Source organism: Pteropus vampyrus, unplaced genomic scaffold (assembly GCF_000151845.1).
Source record: "Pteropus vampyrus isolate Shadow unplaced genomic scaffold, Pvam_2.0 Scaffold221, whole genome shotgun sequence".
Lineage (NCBI taxonomy): Eukaryota > Metazoa > Chordata > Mammalia > Chiroptera > Pteropodidae > Pteropus > Pteropus vampyrus.
In genome coordinates, this window is record NW_011889002.1 from 2,450,052 (window position 1) to 2,468,143 (window position 18,092).

Below are 18,092 nucleotides of genomic sequence, written 5' to 3' on the forward strand. Positions count from 1 at the left end.
ATTATTCGGTAGGGTTTTTTTTTTTTTTTTTTGGTTTTTTTTTTTTTTTTTTGGTCTTTTTCCTCAACAGTAGGGCCCATCCAAAGTCAAATCCACTTTATCCCTGCCAGAACACCTATATACTAAATAAAGGAGTCGGCTTATTTGGAAAAGGAGATGACAGTGAAGTAGAAAGGTTTTCAGTACTCACTCGTCTGTTCCTTGAAACTCTTGTTATTTCCTCGTCACATCTCTTGTTTCATTTTTTTTTCCTGTGCTTTCCATGGCTTCTGACTTCCAGTAAAATTCTAAACCTATATAGGAGATGTCCCTAAACTGATTTCTTGGGTCCTCAAATATTTAAGTGAGCCAAAAATATTTAAGCCCTAACTCTGAAACTTCACAGAAACAAAAATAATAAATATAAATATATGTCTTTTAGTCACATAGAAAACATTTGACATTTAGTATGTATAGTTTTTCCTTTTCCACAAGCACTTGCTACCTGGATTAAGTTGCACTTATTCTCTGCTATTTTAAATTAAGAGTGTAGTGAACATTGTCATTGTATACAAGTATTGTTGTTTGAAAAATAGTATTGAAAAGTAATTCTGGCCTTTAAAATGACAGTTTCTTGGAATTGTAGGGAAGTTTACGCAAGTTGATGTAGAAATTAAGTAAGATTATTAAAATTAATTTTAATTACATAATCAACACAGTAGTTCTCCCCTTATCTATCAGATTTCCAATGGACGCCAGAAAGTAAGGGTAGTACCCAACCCTATACATATTATGTTTTTTCCTATATATACATACCTTTCACCTAAAGGAGGCACTTTACAGCTACTCTTTGGCATATCTGAATTGCCAGCATCACTACTCTTGTGCTTTGAGGCCATTGTTAAGTAAAATAAGGATTCCTTGAACACAAGCATCATGATACTGTGTCAGTGGGTCTGATAACCGAGCAGGCTTCAAAATGACTAATGGTTGGGGAGCATCTACAGTGTAGAGATGCCGGATAAAGGGATTCACGTCCCAGGCAGGATGGCACAAGATTTCATCATGCTGCTCAGAAGGGCGTGCAGTTTAAAACTTATGAATTGTTTATACCTGGAATTTTCCATTTAATGTTTTCAGAAGCACAGTTGACCAAGCATAACTAAAACCACAGAAAGTCAAACTGCAGATAAGGGGAACTACTGTATGGAACTGTGTTCTTCATGTAAAACTTAAAACATATGGATAAGGCAAGAGTTCCTTTTGATTAGTGCTCCCAAACTAGTGTTCTTCTCAAATGTAATCCTATTTTCATTTTGGTTGTGCATCCCCCAGATTTTTGTTTCTGCAGTACATTAGTCATACATACATATATACGTGATTACATATGTACACACACATACATATGTATTACGTGCTAGTAGAGAATATAGTTTTATTTTTCTTTTATGCCTAAATGATATGTTTTAAGTTTTTTCTTTGTTCATATAGATCTGTGCTTTTCTTTCGAAATTGTACAGGTTCCATGGTATGGATTTCAGTATAGTTTGGCCATTACTGACTAATGGACATTGGGGTTTTTGTGTTTTTATTTCTCTAGCTATTACAAATAATGCTGCATTATTATATATATGTCTGTCCATGTATATGTGTGTTTATATTCTTGGTACTAATCATCAGTTTGTTATACATGTAGCAAGTATTTTTCTAGCCTATCTCTTGTATTCAAACCATTATGGCTTTGCTCTTTTTTTTTTTTTTTGGTGGCCTTAAGCTGACCTCCTTTCCTAGATCATAAACATTATATTTTAAAGTTTAAAATCGTAGTTTTATTTTTAACATTTAGTTCTTTAATTCCTCTGAAATTTATTTTGAGCAATGGTATGAAGGACCTAAATTTACTTCTTCCAAATGACTACCAGTTGTTCTAACACCATTTATTGAATGGCGAATCACTGATTGGAAATACCTATATCATTTTCTACTATGACGACTACTAACCAAAATTTGGAGTACATAGTAGGACTAGACATTATTCTAAGCACTTTCCAAGTATTATCTCTTAATTTTCACACCCACCCATTTCACAGTTGATGAAGTGAAGCACCCATTTCACAGTTGGTTAAGTGATTGCCTAATATAACAGCTGAGTAGTGGAGCTTGGGTTTTAATCCAGAACCCATGCTTTTAACCTTGTATAAGCATGAGATGTTTGAACTGATAAATTTGTTTGTCATTTCTCAGGCAGCCTGAGCTAGTAATCGCTTAGATTTTCTACTTCTTGGATCATCTTTTAAAACTTAGAGCTGGAGAGATGGAGAACAAATTGTGATTTTTAAAATTGAAGGTAGTCAGGGAAATGTAGGGTAAATCTGAATAAAAACAGTATTTTCTCAGGTTTATTTTAGCATAATATCTGATAAAAAAGAAAGCATGAGATCTTTGAATTTTTTGAAGAATGTCATCCAATTCTAAAATTTGAGGGTATGAGCAGTTATATAAGTGAAGCTTATTGGTGCCAGTAGAAGTTTTATTTAATGTCGAGATGATTATCAGTTACTTTATTATTATCTGAATTCCTTGTGCTCTTTTTTACTTGGTATAAATATGAAATGGTGGAATGGGGGATTTATGTACAGACTAACTTGGATTGAAATTCAAGCTCTTGTACTTACTGTATTTGAACCTCTCCAAACTTCCTTTTTTCATCTTTAAATTAGGTAATAATACTCAGGGGTGGTATGATATTTCAATAGGATAATATTAAAGTTCCTATTAAGACACATAGTGTACAGTAAATACACTATTCATTTTTAATTTTCTTAAAATACACATATGAAGGCCCTTGGCTTAGTTAATAATTTAGTTTTTTCATTTATAGTTATTATAGAGGAATATAATAATTTTTATTTAGGAGATTTTAAGCGAATTATAGAATCCTTAGATAATTTTTATGAATAGATTTCTTAAATAATTGTCAATACAGTGCCTTTGAATAATTCATTTCTGTTCTTAATTCTATATGTTTGACCATTCTAGGATATGTAGACATTTTTTTCCTAGAAAAAGTTTTAAGGCCATCTCAGGCTGTGAGGTGGAATACTATAATTTAAATGTTTCTTCCTTTATGATTTCTGAATATACTTTTAAAATTAGCCACCTGAATACCACACCACTGTGTATGCTGTATTAATAAGAAGACTTGAATCAGATGGGCTCTGAGGCTTCTTGTAGCTCTGAGAGCTTCTCACTCTCAAAAGTGCACATTATCTAAAATGTTTTTCCTAAAATAGAGGTCAAGTTCATCTTCCATTTTTATTAGATGCCATAATAGTAGTCTCCAAATAACCTTACAGTTTATGCTTTATTAAAAAGCTTAATAAAATGTCTAACCACTCTGTGGTACACCTGAAACTATAATATAAAATAATATTGAATGTCAGTTGTAATTGAAAAAAACTTTTAAAGGGAGTAAAAAGTGAAAGGGAGTAAGAGATTCAAATTTCCAGGTATAAAACAAATAAGTAATGGAGGTGCAATGTACAGCATAGGGAATATAGTCAATAATATTGTGATAGCATTATACGATGTCAGATGGTTGCTGGACTTACCATGGTGATCACTTCTTTAGGTATATAGATGTTGAATAACTCTGCCGTATACCTGAAATGAATATAGTATTGTATGTTAGCTATATTTTAATAAAAATGTTTTTAAAAAGCTTAATAAACTATTTTACATGCTACATTATGAAATGAATTTATCCAGTATTCTGATAGTTTATATGACATTTAAGAATTTACTGGAAGAATCATTTAGAAATTACATTAAATGTAATTTTCTGTATTATTATTTATAATTATCAGTGTATCGTATATTTATAAAAATGCTTTTGAATTCTGGTCAGTTTAATGCCCAGGCGAGATTACATAAAATAATGAATTACTCATTTTTTAATGAACATATTTGATATCAAGCAAGCAACATATACTATGTATATTGTGGTTGAATGGAAAATGCTGTTTTTCAATTTAGTGGGTAAATGTATGGTAAAGTATAACTTTTACCAATCATATAGAAACTGCTTAGAAAATTTATAAAATGAAATCTGTTTTCTTAAGTTACGACTATGCAGTGTATTATAAAATGAATGAACATGTTATTGTTTCTCTCCCTCGTTTCTCATCCAGGTGCAGCAGTAGCGGGCATTTACAGAGTAGCAGGGAAGAACATGGCGCCTCTGGAAGCGCTGGTATGGGGTGTTGGACAGACTGTACTGACATTAATCATCTCCTTTTCAAGGATACTCGCCACACTTTGAGGTTTCTGTGGGAATGTCTTAACTTCACATAAGGAAACAGATGTACAGATTCTCTGAAAATGGCATTGTTAACAAGCAGGCATGAAATTGTCCAAGAATTTGGAAGGAGCAGGTCAGAACATAAGGCCTTGAGCTGTGTGGAAAGATTGCCCTCTGGTGTTCAAGTGATTGCACTACCGCACTGCACCTTATGTGCCTCTGTCCCAGGCAAGGCGAATTACACTATGAAAAGCTACAAGAAAAAGCACCTTGTTTAGCTGCCAAATCAGGTTAACATTGGTGTTGAATCATTGTTTTTAACAGTATTGTGTTAAGTTACAGGGATGTTTTGAGGAATTGATAATATGTGCCAAACTCTCTTCTTTTTTTATAAATTGATCATGTGAATATTTGCAAGTGTAGATTTAGATGAGTGCTGTGAACATGTTTGACATGAATTCAGGTAATATAGTGAGATTTTTGTTTGGTAACGCTAAATCCTGTATGAGTGCTGAATACCGAATCATTTAATATGAGATAAATTATTTGATTTTTGATGTTGAATGTTTTTGGGATTAGGGCTTTAATACGTTTAGGCATTATTGTTATTTAATTGATGTGGAAAATAATACTTAATGGAAAACTAGCTAAACTCTTAAGGACTCAAAGTAGATCTATAGGGTGCATCCTTTTCACTTAAATAACACTCTTTTAATAATTTCCCTCATACATAAATGTTCTATTGATATGAATTCAAAAACTTTATGGGTCACACACATTGATGATAGTTTGTGAGTCATAAAAATGTAATTTGAAAATTTTCTGATAAATTTTGTTAGAAAAGAAGTCTAAAATGCATGTTGCATTCTTTGACCCTTCTAAAGAAAGTTTTTGTCATGTATCTCATGAAGAAAACATCTTTATAACGAGTATCTCAGTGGGATTATATTACCTGTTGAATATTTCTTGACTTTTGACAAAATGTAAACAATCTTTCATTCTGGAGTTTTAACTATATTTAAAGAGTGGCCTAAATTAGGCTGTGAAAACAAAAAGCCTCGTTTGTAGATAAGTAAGTCATATAGGAAGAGTAATAAACTATCTTACATTGGGCATGCAGTAACATAATTTCACTAAGTAAAAATTGGGGAATTTAGTAAATAATTTTAAAATTTGACAACACAGCTCAGTGTATCAAAACAGTACTGAATATATATTTGAGTGATTCATTTTAGTTGTTCAGTTCTTGATTTATGCTGTTATTTAAGTTTTTTAGAATGTGTGACAACATTTATTAGAAATGAAAAAGACCTTAGTATAAAATATTTTAAGAGGTTTTGGCAATATATACTTGTTTTTAGGAGTACAGGAAGTAAGGGAAATAGAACCTGGTTGAACTTAATCTCTTACCGAGATCTTTTTAGGACCAGGTACAATTATAACTAGAAGAGCCACCACAGAGAATATAAAGTTAAGGACAATCCAGAAAAATAATCTGTACACTCTAGCACACTGTTTTATAACCTGATTTGGTAAAAAATTAAAAAAAAAAGTAGGTTTCTGTTCAGTCTCATTCAAATTTAAGACCTCTGTTACCCGCACCGCTTTTCCTTCACTAAAAAGCAGATTATATCAACAACTCAACAGTGAAGAGTGAGGAAAAGCCAATTTGGTGTGTGTGGGGTATTCTAATGCTGTGGCTTGGAAATTTGTTTTAAGGAAAAACAATTAGCAGCTATGCATTCTTAGAGATCTTTGAATTAAACCTTAAAATTGATTTTTTTTATTATATATAACCCTGAAATTATTTTTGTGTGTTTTTATATGCTTGATGTTTTCCCAAATTAAATTTAGGCATTAATTTTCTAAATCAGTTTGATTTCTCCTTTTTTGTTAGACTTGAATTGTGTTCTTCTTTTTGGCTATTCTGTTAATAACAGTGTTCAAGATACTATTAAGAATAATATGAAGATCTACAAAATGAATATTTATTTTAACATATGGTTATGTCATGATTTAAGGAAATTATCATGATAAGGTAATATGGAATACATGATTCAGAATCCAGAATTAACTAGAAAATAGCATGGATGCATTAAGTGTGTGAGTGCATGGACCAAAGAGATTTAAATTTCTGTTTTTACTCTAGAATGGAAGTATAATTAGTTTGTAGAATGTCCTAATCTCATTATCAAGTTGCTTTCTGTTATGAATTGTGAATGTGTGTGTGTGTGTGTGTGTGTGTGTGTGTGTGTGTGTGTGTACGTGTGTACTTTTAACTTTTGGGGGAATTTTTTGGTTTCTTCACTGTTTTCAGCGAAGTTATTTCCATTGAGATTTTGTACAACTGTCACTCATTTGATGTTTTGAAATACAGTTAAATAGTGTGAATTGATGAAATTATCTGAATAGCTATTTCTATGCTGAGATGTTTTTAAAAGTTGATGGTTTTCCTATAGAGACAAGAAACGTTTAATGATATATATCTACACACATATATATCATTATATACAGATATATAAAGCTGCTATATATGAATGCAGTCTAATTGGAAAGCTTTTGTTCTAGTGGAGAATTTGTTTATTTGAAGAATCTTTTAAATAGTTTTGAGGATGTTTGAGATTTTTTTTTAATTTGGAGAGATTTTTCTTGGTTTAATAGTGCTGGAAACCCTTGTTTGTGCTATGACAAAAGCCCTTATTGATATATTTGTGTTACACCTTCTTAAAATGTGTATGTGATTTAGCAGTAATTTTTTTTTTTTGTGATAAATGCAGAAAAGACAGGGGGAATCCTCTGCAGTTAACACTTCTTCACTTTAAAAAAATGTTTAGTTAGATATTGCTGACAGTGAAATCAGTTCTCCAAAGAAAAGATTCCCCAAACTAATTATTATTTAACATACTGGTTAGAAGTCCATAGATCAGAGTTTAGTCAGGGGGCCTCATTTAAGCTACAAATAATGCTTAGAACCTTTAAATGGAGGAGGTGAAGTAATTTGTCCCACGGAATGATTCCATTGGTTGCCTAGAACACGGAAAGTCCTAAATGGCAACTGTGTTCAATGCGTGCAGCTTATTTATTCTTACTTTAGATCTTAATGTTTACCAAAAATATATAGTTTGTTACCCAATGTACTGTCTTAGTATTTGTAGCATATATTTCCACTACTCTATAAAAGGGTTTTGTTTATACTGTAAATGAGAACGAAATGAGCTGCCCTGTATGTATGATATAAAGAACAGGGATAATTTGAAATCAAAGAACATTGTTGGAAAAGGTCTTCAGAGAGCTTTAATTTAGATGAGAGTGGAGCTGACATGTTACCATGCCCACAATGATAATCAACAGACCAACTAATTCAATTTTTTAAACATTTTTGATGGATCTACTGTGTACAAAGCGTTGTACCAAGTATTTCCTGTAGGAAGTACAAGAATGACTAAGATAGGATTCCTGCCCTTGAGTCCACCAAGAGCTAGCAAGATGATTTTAAATCCTAAAAAGATTGGGACAACATTTTGCTTTCTGATTCTAGTTGAGAGTTCAAGTCCTGTTTTTTTCCCACCAAGTTCTGATTTTCCCAGTTTATTCACCAAATGGAGTTTCAGTAACTGAGATAGCATTGCTGAGACATAGTAAAGAGAATACTAGAATCTAAGCCAGACGCATAAATTTGAATCCAGGCACCGTCACTTGTTGACCTTTTTGTTTATGAATGGCAAAGCAGTATATGTTTGACAGTAAATGATCAATAGTCATTAGAATTTTTTTAAATTATATTTTACAATACCAATCATTATATTGATAAGTTGTTTTATAAAATTCGTCTATTTTCTTCCATTTCCACGTTTCTCTCCATATATTTTAAGAAGAGAAAACTAAAATATTTCTCTTATAATCTTGTTTCCTTTACTTTTCTCCACCTCTTTTTTTTTTTAATCAGTAGATATTTATCTAAGAGCACTTTTGGGAGTTGGTGGTGGTGGAAATGGCCAGAACAAACAGGATTAAATTACAGTTTGTGCTTACCACTGGTCAAAATAGGAAAAAGGTAGAAGTAGCCAGCATTTACTCCTTTACCTTATCCTGCTACTTCTCTTAGATTCATTCAGCCAACATTCATTGAATCTCTACTACATGCAGCTCATTATCCTTGTTTAATGTTTGGAGAAGTGTCTTCTCCATATGTCCACCTCTCTTCCACACCTTGGATTTTGGTTTCACAATGTAGTGTAAATTTTTAGGGAAATAAAGCTGAGCTTCAGTGTCTACCAGGTCCTTCTTTCCATGGACCAAGGTGCTTAAGCTCTAGTTGCTGTTTGTTTGGTTGTGTGTTTTTTTTTTTTTTAACTTAAAAGAAATAATGTTATTTTAAATTTATGTACATTTTACAATTCAAGAAATAACAAGATGCTAAGAGTACTTTCTGAAATATTTTCAAAGTACTTCACTTAGCTATTACAAATTCTCTCAGAACGTCTTATTCAGAATCTCTTCAAAGAGTCATTTTTAAAATGTGAAGAATGTGGCAAGTTACTGAAGAAATTCTAATAGACCTCGATTGCAGAGAAGTTTGGCAACGCTTGGGTAAATTGCTATTTCTTTTAATAATTGCTATTTCTTTTAATAATTGGAGTGAGAATCTCAGTAGTTAAAACTAACTAGCAATTAAACGGTCTCATAATTTCCCTTACCTCTCCTTTGTTTTACACAATATTTTCCTTTAATAATGATTTTTACATGTCAGGTTTAATAAAAAACAATTAAAATGTTATGTAAAGAGTACAGCATATAAATTTTTATTATTTCTAAAATAGTAAAAACTTGTCCTGGTTTCAAAACTAGATCTTGATATCGACTTGACTCATCAATAGATCCTAGAGGAAATGGTCAATAATAAGACCACCTAATGAGTGCTGAGTAAAGATCTGTTCTGCTGTTTCTTCACTAGACATCGGTACTGATCTCTGTTATCCTACGTTTATTCTTGTTTTATTTCCAGCGATGTTTTAACTTTTAATTCCTCTAGGTAGAGTTGCTTATATTTTCCTATTTCTATTTTATTAGAATCTTCCTGAGTTTTTATTTTGGGAAGTTCAGATTCCAGATCTTTAATTCTGAGTTCCATTTGACTTGTTATTGAAGCATTACTATTCTCTTAACCGCTCTTAAGTTTTCTTGAGGTGCCATTTGTGCTCACTAACGGACTCACTCACTCTGAGCTCCAGTGCTGGGGCAGCAGCTTGAAAGGTGCCAGGGACACAAGGGGAGGAACGAAACTGTCTGGCTTCAGGGCGAGGGCTGGAAGGGTGGCTTTCTCCCAGACAAGTGCTGGCAGTTTTCAGTCCTTTTTATAACGTCTTATGGGAGACTCTCCGGGGTAAAAAGGACATTGTTTGATTAAAAATGATAAAAATTTTTAAACATGTGGTAGCATTTTGTAGTAGATTTAAGTTTAAAGACAGGAAGAAATATTGGAGGGGTATCACAAAAACATACAGGCATAGTTGATGGAAGGACCCTACATTATGTGAACAGTTTCCCCCCTTCCATTAAGACTATAAACTACACTGTATGAATATGTGTACTGCATGTTTACAAAATGCTGTGTTTTTTTTATATGTGAGACATAACTTACCACAAAGCATTTCGAAATCGTATTACATTTGTGTGTGTGTGTGGTGGTAGGTTTGCCTTTCTAACTTAAGGATCTCTGTTTAGTATAGGCAATATAATGTTTTTGAGGAGGTTGCTGAGTAAATTATCTAAAACTGTATCTGTGAATGTTTGGAGGAAGTAGTGCTTAATATATAAATTATTTTCAATAAATGTGGAGATGTACCAGTTAATACTTTATTAAATTAGTGGAAACACCCAAATTTCTGAGTGAACTGAGCTATGAACTGTAACCATCTTTTCCCTTGAGTTTTGGGGACTCATTTTCATATTCTTTACATTTATTGCACATATGTTGAAGTTACTTATAATAGCCCTTTTTTGATTTTGAGAACTAATTTAGCATTTTCTTAAAAATCTCTCTCCCCCTTCCATTCAGATGTCATATGTTATAGTTTAAACATATGTACAGTTTGTTGATAGAATCAGAAGTCCTAGTTTAGAAGAGAATGTTCTTAACACCTTATGGTTATGCAACTATAATCTTACTGAAAAATAAATACTATAGGCAAGTCAAGAGAGCATGAACCTCTTACATGTTTTTTTAGATTCTATACTGTACCCACATGAATCTCCCCTCAGTGACAACATGACTGCCCCCTTTTTGGGAATGCATTTAGATATGGAACTGAAACTGGAAAGCAGTATAATATAAATATATAGGAAGAACTCTAATGCATAATTACTGTAACAGTAACACCTTTTCTCCAAAATATGTTATATATTGGTTATTTCTAAAAAGCATCACTTTTTTTTAGCGCCTTGTATAAATGAATGTTAACTTTATAGTACTACTGATGATGAAAAGTTTCCTTTGTTTTTAAAGTATTTGCACATCATCACTAAGTATCTGTGAGAAAGAACATTTTAAAGTTTTTAAAGAAAGGAAAATAGAGGCATGTGTTTGAATAATAATAAAAGTAATTGACTTTCAATACTGGATGAGTTGATAGTCTAACTGTTGACACTTTCTTAGTACTTTGTGATATCGGATGCATTTACTATGGAGGAATTTTAAATTTTTGCCCTCTACACACCTACACGCGCGCGCGCGTGCACACACACACACACACACACACACGAGCTCTACACATGTAGATGAACAATATCAGATGCCACAGTATTTTTCATTTCAGTCATATAACTTGGTAAAATGTATATCATTCTACCATAAAGTATTAACCCCTAAATCTAGTCATCCTGGGATTAGGGGATCAACTTTATCCCAAAATTAATCTACTAAAATGTATTTATTTAAACATCAAAAACATAGTTTACCAGATAGGTATTAAAGGACTCACTTTCAAATTATGTTAACTCTCAGACCACTGATGAATCATTTAGTTACCCACAGTACAGTTTTTAAAAGCTAAGTGATGTCTTGATGCCTTGGAAGTTAAGATACTTTTGCAAAGTGAATTTAGTGTGATTCAGGATTGGTACATCTGTTATTTAGGATTCAGAGTTTAGGAATGGTGTAATTGAATTAGCTCCTCATGATTTAATAAAAATCAGATATGTTGCCATTGACAATGACAGATGACAATTTCATTACATTTTCATGATGTATTTGTCTTTTTTTTTTTCAAGTAAGTTAGAAATGGAAAAATGTAGTCAAGACAAATGTGGGATTTTAAAATTTACTTTTGTTGTAGAGATTCTAGTGTGAACAATGTTAGTTTTATATTGTAGTACAAGGGCAGACACACGATGTAACCTTTAGAAATATGTTTACCATCAGGGATTTATTTTTACTATTGAAATATTTAACGTACTGTGAAGCTTAAAAGACAGGAAGAATAAACGTTGGAGGGATAACGCACAAAAACAAAGGTATATCCGATGAAGTACCCTGCGTTATGTGAACACAATTTCCCCCTTCTGTTAAGATTAAAACTACACTGTATGAGTATGTGTACTGCATGTTTACATAATACAGTTTAATTTTGAAGGATTATTTTTTAAAAACTATGTTTATGTATAATACCTAACAAGCTGTAAATATTGTATACTATTGATTTTTAATTTTATATAAGCAATTTTATAATTTCCCAATTCATGTATAAATCTCATTGTGTATATAGCATAATTTCCTGGAGAACAAATTTTGCAGTGGATTTTAATTACTTTAATTGTAGTAAGCATCAGGTTAGTCTTAGAGATGTTGATCTTTGTTTTAAATTATTTTTACCACTCATTTTGTTTAAATGGGCAGCAATAAACATATGCAAGTTATTTTTGATTATGGAAAGTTGGTATGCAAAGACAAGATCTAGGTTCCCATTTATTGCTTCAAAAAAAGATACACAACTCACATCATCTTCTGTCTAATCACAGGACCGTTTCTGAGGTCCATGTGTGTCTCTCCTCTTTGTACCATACAGGGTGAACTCTTTACTGATACATAAACAACTGTTAAAAGTGAATCCAGCACTTAAATGTCATTACACAGAATTTATTGGATTAAAAATTTGTAATATACAGTATTTTAATAAAGTTTCTGTATTCAATTTCATGCACTTATATATAAATAAACCTGTCTTTAAAAGCTTTATGGGGTGTTTGATTCTTGATGACATGTCTTTTCAGCTCATTCACTGTAGACTCAAATATTTTCTGACCCTTTTATCAGTTCTTCTGGACCAGTTTTGCATATCAATTTTGGAGGTAGTGCTGAAAAGGTAAACTTGGTTTATAGTTTTACCTTGGACCAGTCCTAGGCCACATAATCATCCACTTCTAAGAGTTGCTGTTTTAAAATGTATACTGTCTCTTTTAATAAAAAATGACTACCACTTATTGAGTGTTCATTACACTTCATATGTATTCTTTAGTACTTATGGTAATCCTTAAAGTTAAGTGTTTTATCCTCACTTTAGAGATGAAGAATTTGAGGTTCAGAGAAGATGAGAAACTTACTAAGGTCACATAGCCAATAGTGCTGACCTGAGCTGGGATTTTCTTACTCTCTTACTGTGTTTTTTTCTTACCGTGCAATGTTGGTTTCTACAGCATATTCTGGGAGCTCTTAACCTGTAATGAGATGAGATCTTATTATTGAAGATAGGTTGGCATTAGGGAGATTTAAAGAATTATCAACTCAGGATTTGTATTGTCATATTTATCATATTTTGAATTTTTGTTAGGGATTTCTAAGGAATGGTACAACTAAGCTTAACTATTCTCCTGCCTGAGAAAAGATTGGAACTGACAGAACCAATCAATGTATTACAACCCTGCCGGAATAAAAACTAGCCTCACTTTAAAAATTGTGCAAGCAAAATGGAAGTAAACATTTTTTTTCACATACACTGACATATTTTATGTAATTACTAAGTTGAAATGTATTTCTTTCTAGGTGGGTGTTTCAACCATAGAATTATAAAATTTTTAAATATGTTTCCTTCCTGACCATGATTCTGAAAAAGTTCTTGAACAAAATGTAAATCTTGAGATTAAAAAGAAATGTTCTATTTTGATTCTATTATCTTTGGCTCTTCAAGTAATACTTCTATATGTCTTTGTAATAGGTAAGCTATCTTTGGGTATTTTGATACTGGGCACTGAAAGAAAGCATTGAATTTCAGATTTATTTCCACTTAGGTAGATCAAGACCAGAGGGAAATGAAATCAAGAAGAAAGATGCTCGGGTGTTAACACTGGCTTTATGGTGGAGAATGATTCCTAGTTTGACTTGTGGAAGAAGAATATCTCAGACTTACTGAATAGATACTTATCTATGTTTTGAAATAGAACCCTCGTTAATTCATAAAATAGTACCTAAAGTTTTAGAGTACCGAGCAAAAAGTAAGCGACTTAAGACATCTTTGAGGAGCAGAATTTGGGTTCACATCCAGCTTCTAATGGAATGTTGACAGAGATTGATCCCATTCCACTGTTCCTGTTTATCTGCCCTTAATTTTCTTTTGTTCATTGTTATCAGACTTCTTTCTTTTGGCCTATTTCATGAATATTCTTCAGGCTCAGACTAATTTGCAAAATTGAATTGACTCAGATGCTTTTCTTGCAAAGCAAGAGTTTTATCACTAGATGGTGTAGTGGTTCTATTTTTTTCACCCCTTTTGTCTTGGTCATTCTTAGCTAAAATCCTTAACTCAGTTTGTACTTCATTTCTGTAATGTACAGAATATGTAATGTTATATATTACATATATATTCTGATATATGTAATGTTAATGTTTTCTAATAAAATATGCATGAGGAAATGAAATTCAAGAAAAATCAAAACTTTCTACATGTTATCACTAACAAATTTAACTTCCCAAAGAATGTTAAAATACAGTGTTCAAGGTTTGTTTGTGAATTAGAAAATAACATTAATTGTATGATTTTGGTAAGTCATTAATCCAGACCTTGATTTATATGTTTTTTCTTAAATCTGTCATTCGAATTCTTAATGAATAGTGGAGTGGGTTTTATCTAGTTAAATAGTTTATACTTTAGTAACATTGTTACACATTTGCATCAACTTGTTAAGAAAAAAGGAAATAAGACAACATAACACAGCTTTGTTGCATCTTGAGACAGTTTTATTCCTGTTCTGCCATTTAGGATTTGAACTTGACTAAATTATTTTACTTCTGTGATCATCAGTTTTCTCATCAGTAAATGGGTTAATATGTCACATGTAATGAGTGCTCAGCATATCCTCTTTTTTTTTTTTTTTTTTTTATCTCATTGACTTCTTCCTCTGTGTTGTGTGGCCATGGGAGGATGACGTAGTTCTGGATTTTGCCATATATTTTGGTACTAAGTTTAGACACCTCTATTTCAAAGAGCCAGATTCTGTTTCCATACAGCACACAGTGCATTTTCAGAGAGGATTTATTTCAGGTTTAAACTGTCCCATTGAATTGTATGCTGCTTTGGCAGCAAAGTCTGCTGAGGGAACTTTTTACAAACATACCTCAGCGGGAAAGAGCTGGTTAGAAAACAGAATGGATAAATTTGCTCGGCTAGCAAATTCTTTGCATTCTCTAAACCTAATATGTCCAAGATGAGGAAGCCAAAACAGCCAGCGTAAATTAAATCCCCCAAAATATGGTCGTGACTCGCCTGTCAGCTGTGTACAGTCATCAACCAGCTCAGATCCTGTTGCAAGTGGATTTCTTGGTTTTGTTTTTTGTTCTTCAGAGACAGCCGATAGTTCAAATTCAGAGAAGTGTTGGTCTTTTCAGCTCCAGAGTTTCTGACCTTAAAAGCACAAGTCTCATTACACAGCATGGTCTATGGCAGCCATGGAAGCAAACATGCCCATGAACTCTAAGTCTTACATCAAGGCTGAACTTAAGAGATCAGAGAAGACAGATTTTCATAACTCCTCTCTTGTTCCTTTTGCTTATTTGTGTGTGTGTGTGTGTGTGTGTGTGTGTGTGTGTGATTTGGTGTTGGTAGGTGACTCTTAAGGTGTAATACAAGAAGACACTTGTGTTATCTTTGATGTAGAAAATAAGAGAAGGTACAGAGATGGGTGGGAGACATAGGGTTAACGGAACAACAATTTTGAAGACTTCAGACTTTTTAAAGCCCTGTGCATGTTTGCTGAGTGAAGAAGGGATCAGACCTGGGTCTTCTCTCTTGTTCTGATCCCTGGTGTGCATGAGACCCCATATGCCAATTTATTCTGCAATAAATATGGAAATGGATTAGCTCCTTTTGTCTTCTCTTAAATGTAGGTTGAAACTTAATGGGACAACATCAATATAGGTCTATTATTCTTGGACTTTCCTAGAGCAGGACCAGTTTGGCATCATAAACTTGACATTTGCCATATTCATTATAGTTCTCGGTTTTAGTCCATCTTCAGATTTCTTACTTGAAGCTTGTTTAACTTGGGGACTTTTTGCAAGATGAATGAAAGGCATGAAAATTTCAAATCTAAACCATAACTTCTGTTTTTTATTAGTATCTTTAGGAAATAGGTAATGTTAGTATTCAACTTTTACCCTCAAACCATTTTCACATCAATAATTTCATTTTATCCTCACAATTTGTACTTATTTGGGGAAAATGTAAAATGCCTTGAAAAAAAAAATCGAAGCATTATACCTGATTAAACACGGGTCTTTTATGAGACCTGAACAACTGTTTGGACACATGCTAATAATTAAGAATAGACCTGAAATGGCCACAGCAGCCTAGTTGCCTGGACTCAGGTAATTCCCAGAGGCCTGAAGAGCTACCCTTGGAAACTGATTGCTTCCTGGGTAACCCATGACTAACCGATTGTCCTGACATAATGCTTTGACTTAAGAATCTTTAAGAAAGGACACAGAGAGGCCCAAATGTGTTCTCGCAAGATCTTATTGGGGAATTAACCTGTTCTCTTCTATCAGGAATATTTTACTTGTCATGGATGTCTTCAGTCGTAAGAATTATATGCCAGTGTCGATAGAATGCTCATATCAATAGAAACGCCACCATATTTAATTAACGTTTTCCAAGATTAGCTTAACTAAGCAGATTATTTCTTTCATAAATAAAACAGCATGATTTTCAGAGACTCTAGTTTCATCTTAACTGGTTCAATGCACGCCACCAATCATCTGGACAGGAAAAGTTACCAAGTCAAAGAAGACATTTAACAGTTCCTGGACATTTTGAGTCCAAAGTGGTTGAAAGAAAAAAAGTGTAATTTGGGTATCATAGAAATAGGAAGCAGTGTTTTAGCAACATCTGTAGACTAGGGCCTGCAGTATGTCAGCAGCAGGTTGGTTGGCTATGATTGAAAAAATGAATAACATGTTGATTAACTTCAGAATCAGGATCAAGTTAAAACATATCCACCCATGACATCAGAAATCTGTGGCATTAGAAACTATATTGGGGAAACTAGTAAAAGCTTGAAACAAAATTTAGATTACAACAGTGCCCATAAATAAAGACCAGGTCAACATTGTGTCAACCCCTCCACAATGGAAGAGACAAAAGGCAGAGATAATAAATTGGTGAATAACCCCAAGAGAATTTTTTTCTGACATTGAAATTTATACCCCTTCTAAATATCGCTTTATATTTTAAAGCATTTCTTTCTGAAATATATATAAACTTTGTCTTCACTCACCATACCTGTAAGGAGGCAAAAGTGGTCAAGTGCCGAAGGATTTCTTTACATGCAGAGTAGAGAATCGAGATGGATCAAGTAGATAAGATTTTTTCAAAAGAATGTTTCCAAAAGTTAAAAAAATAAGCACTTGAAATAGGTTCTGTCACAAAAGCAGGGCTTTTTCCATAAGCTAATATGAGGACAATCAAGTTAATAACTAAAAATTGTTTTTTTCTTAAATACCTATTCAGTGTTTTTAATATTGGAAAATATCAGATGTCAACTTGAGAAATATATCAAATCATTTGATAGGGTTCCAGTTTCATGATGTGCACCTCAAAGAATTCTGTGGTTATCTTGGCTGTTACTAATTTGGACTGGACTCATACTTTGGTTCAAAGCTACCAATAGCTCTAGTTTTTAAAATAGTGACAAATTTGGTAAAAGTAAGACTCGATTGCTGTAAAATTTCCTAGTCTTACCACTTTTTAAGCCACAACAAAACATGGGTCACAATAAATGTGAACAGCATTTATTAAGTTTATTCTAAAAATCACTAAGTGGGAGAGGCTCTTAAGAAAAAGAATTCCCCGGACAAATAAGTTTGATAAAATTTGCCTTCTATATTTCTGTCACAATTCACACCAGCATATTTTAAAGCTTTGAGTTAAGAACCCTAATTGGCTTTTTTCATTACCACAAACTCTGAAAAATGTACATAGTACTATGAGAAATCTCACTAGCTGATTCTGTAGTCTCTGGAAAGCATTTCAAGGTATATTTTTAAAGTTCTACTTGGCATCCCCAACCAAAGATCTCTGGACCATCACACAAAACTTGACCGAAGGTTTTAATATCTAAGTTTTAACTTTTTAATGGCCACTGTTCAGTGTTGTTCCTCTCTGTCCTCCAATGTATGCTGGCCTTCTCCCAGCCCTATGATATCATGTTTGGCAGATCTATGCCACTTACTTTTTAACTTGCATGTCATTCTGGAGCTTCCTGGGCCCAAACCCTCTCTGGCTGGTTTCACTATTCATGACCCAGGCTCAAGTTAGTCTTATTCAAT

The 18,092-nt window shown here is 32.9% G+C and overlaps 1 protein-coding gene across 1 annotated transcript in view; it reads left to right on the forward strand.

The window, feature by feature from the left end:
- TMEM170B (transmembrane protein 170B) overlaps positions 1 to 12,193 on the forward strand; it is a 33,576-nt gene extending 21,383 nt beyond the window's left edge. The window contains exon 3 of the mRNA XM_011373242.2: positions 4,170 to 12,193. Coding sequence (XP_011371544.1) covers positions 4,170 to 4,300 — 131 coding nt within the window. The 3' untranslated portion in view covers positions 4,301 to 12,193. The remainder of the gene's footprint in view (positions 1 to 4,169) is intronic.
- The last annotated feature ends 5,899 nt before the right edge of the window (positions 12,194 to 18,092 follow it).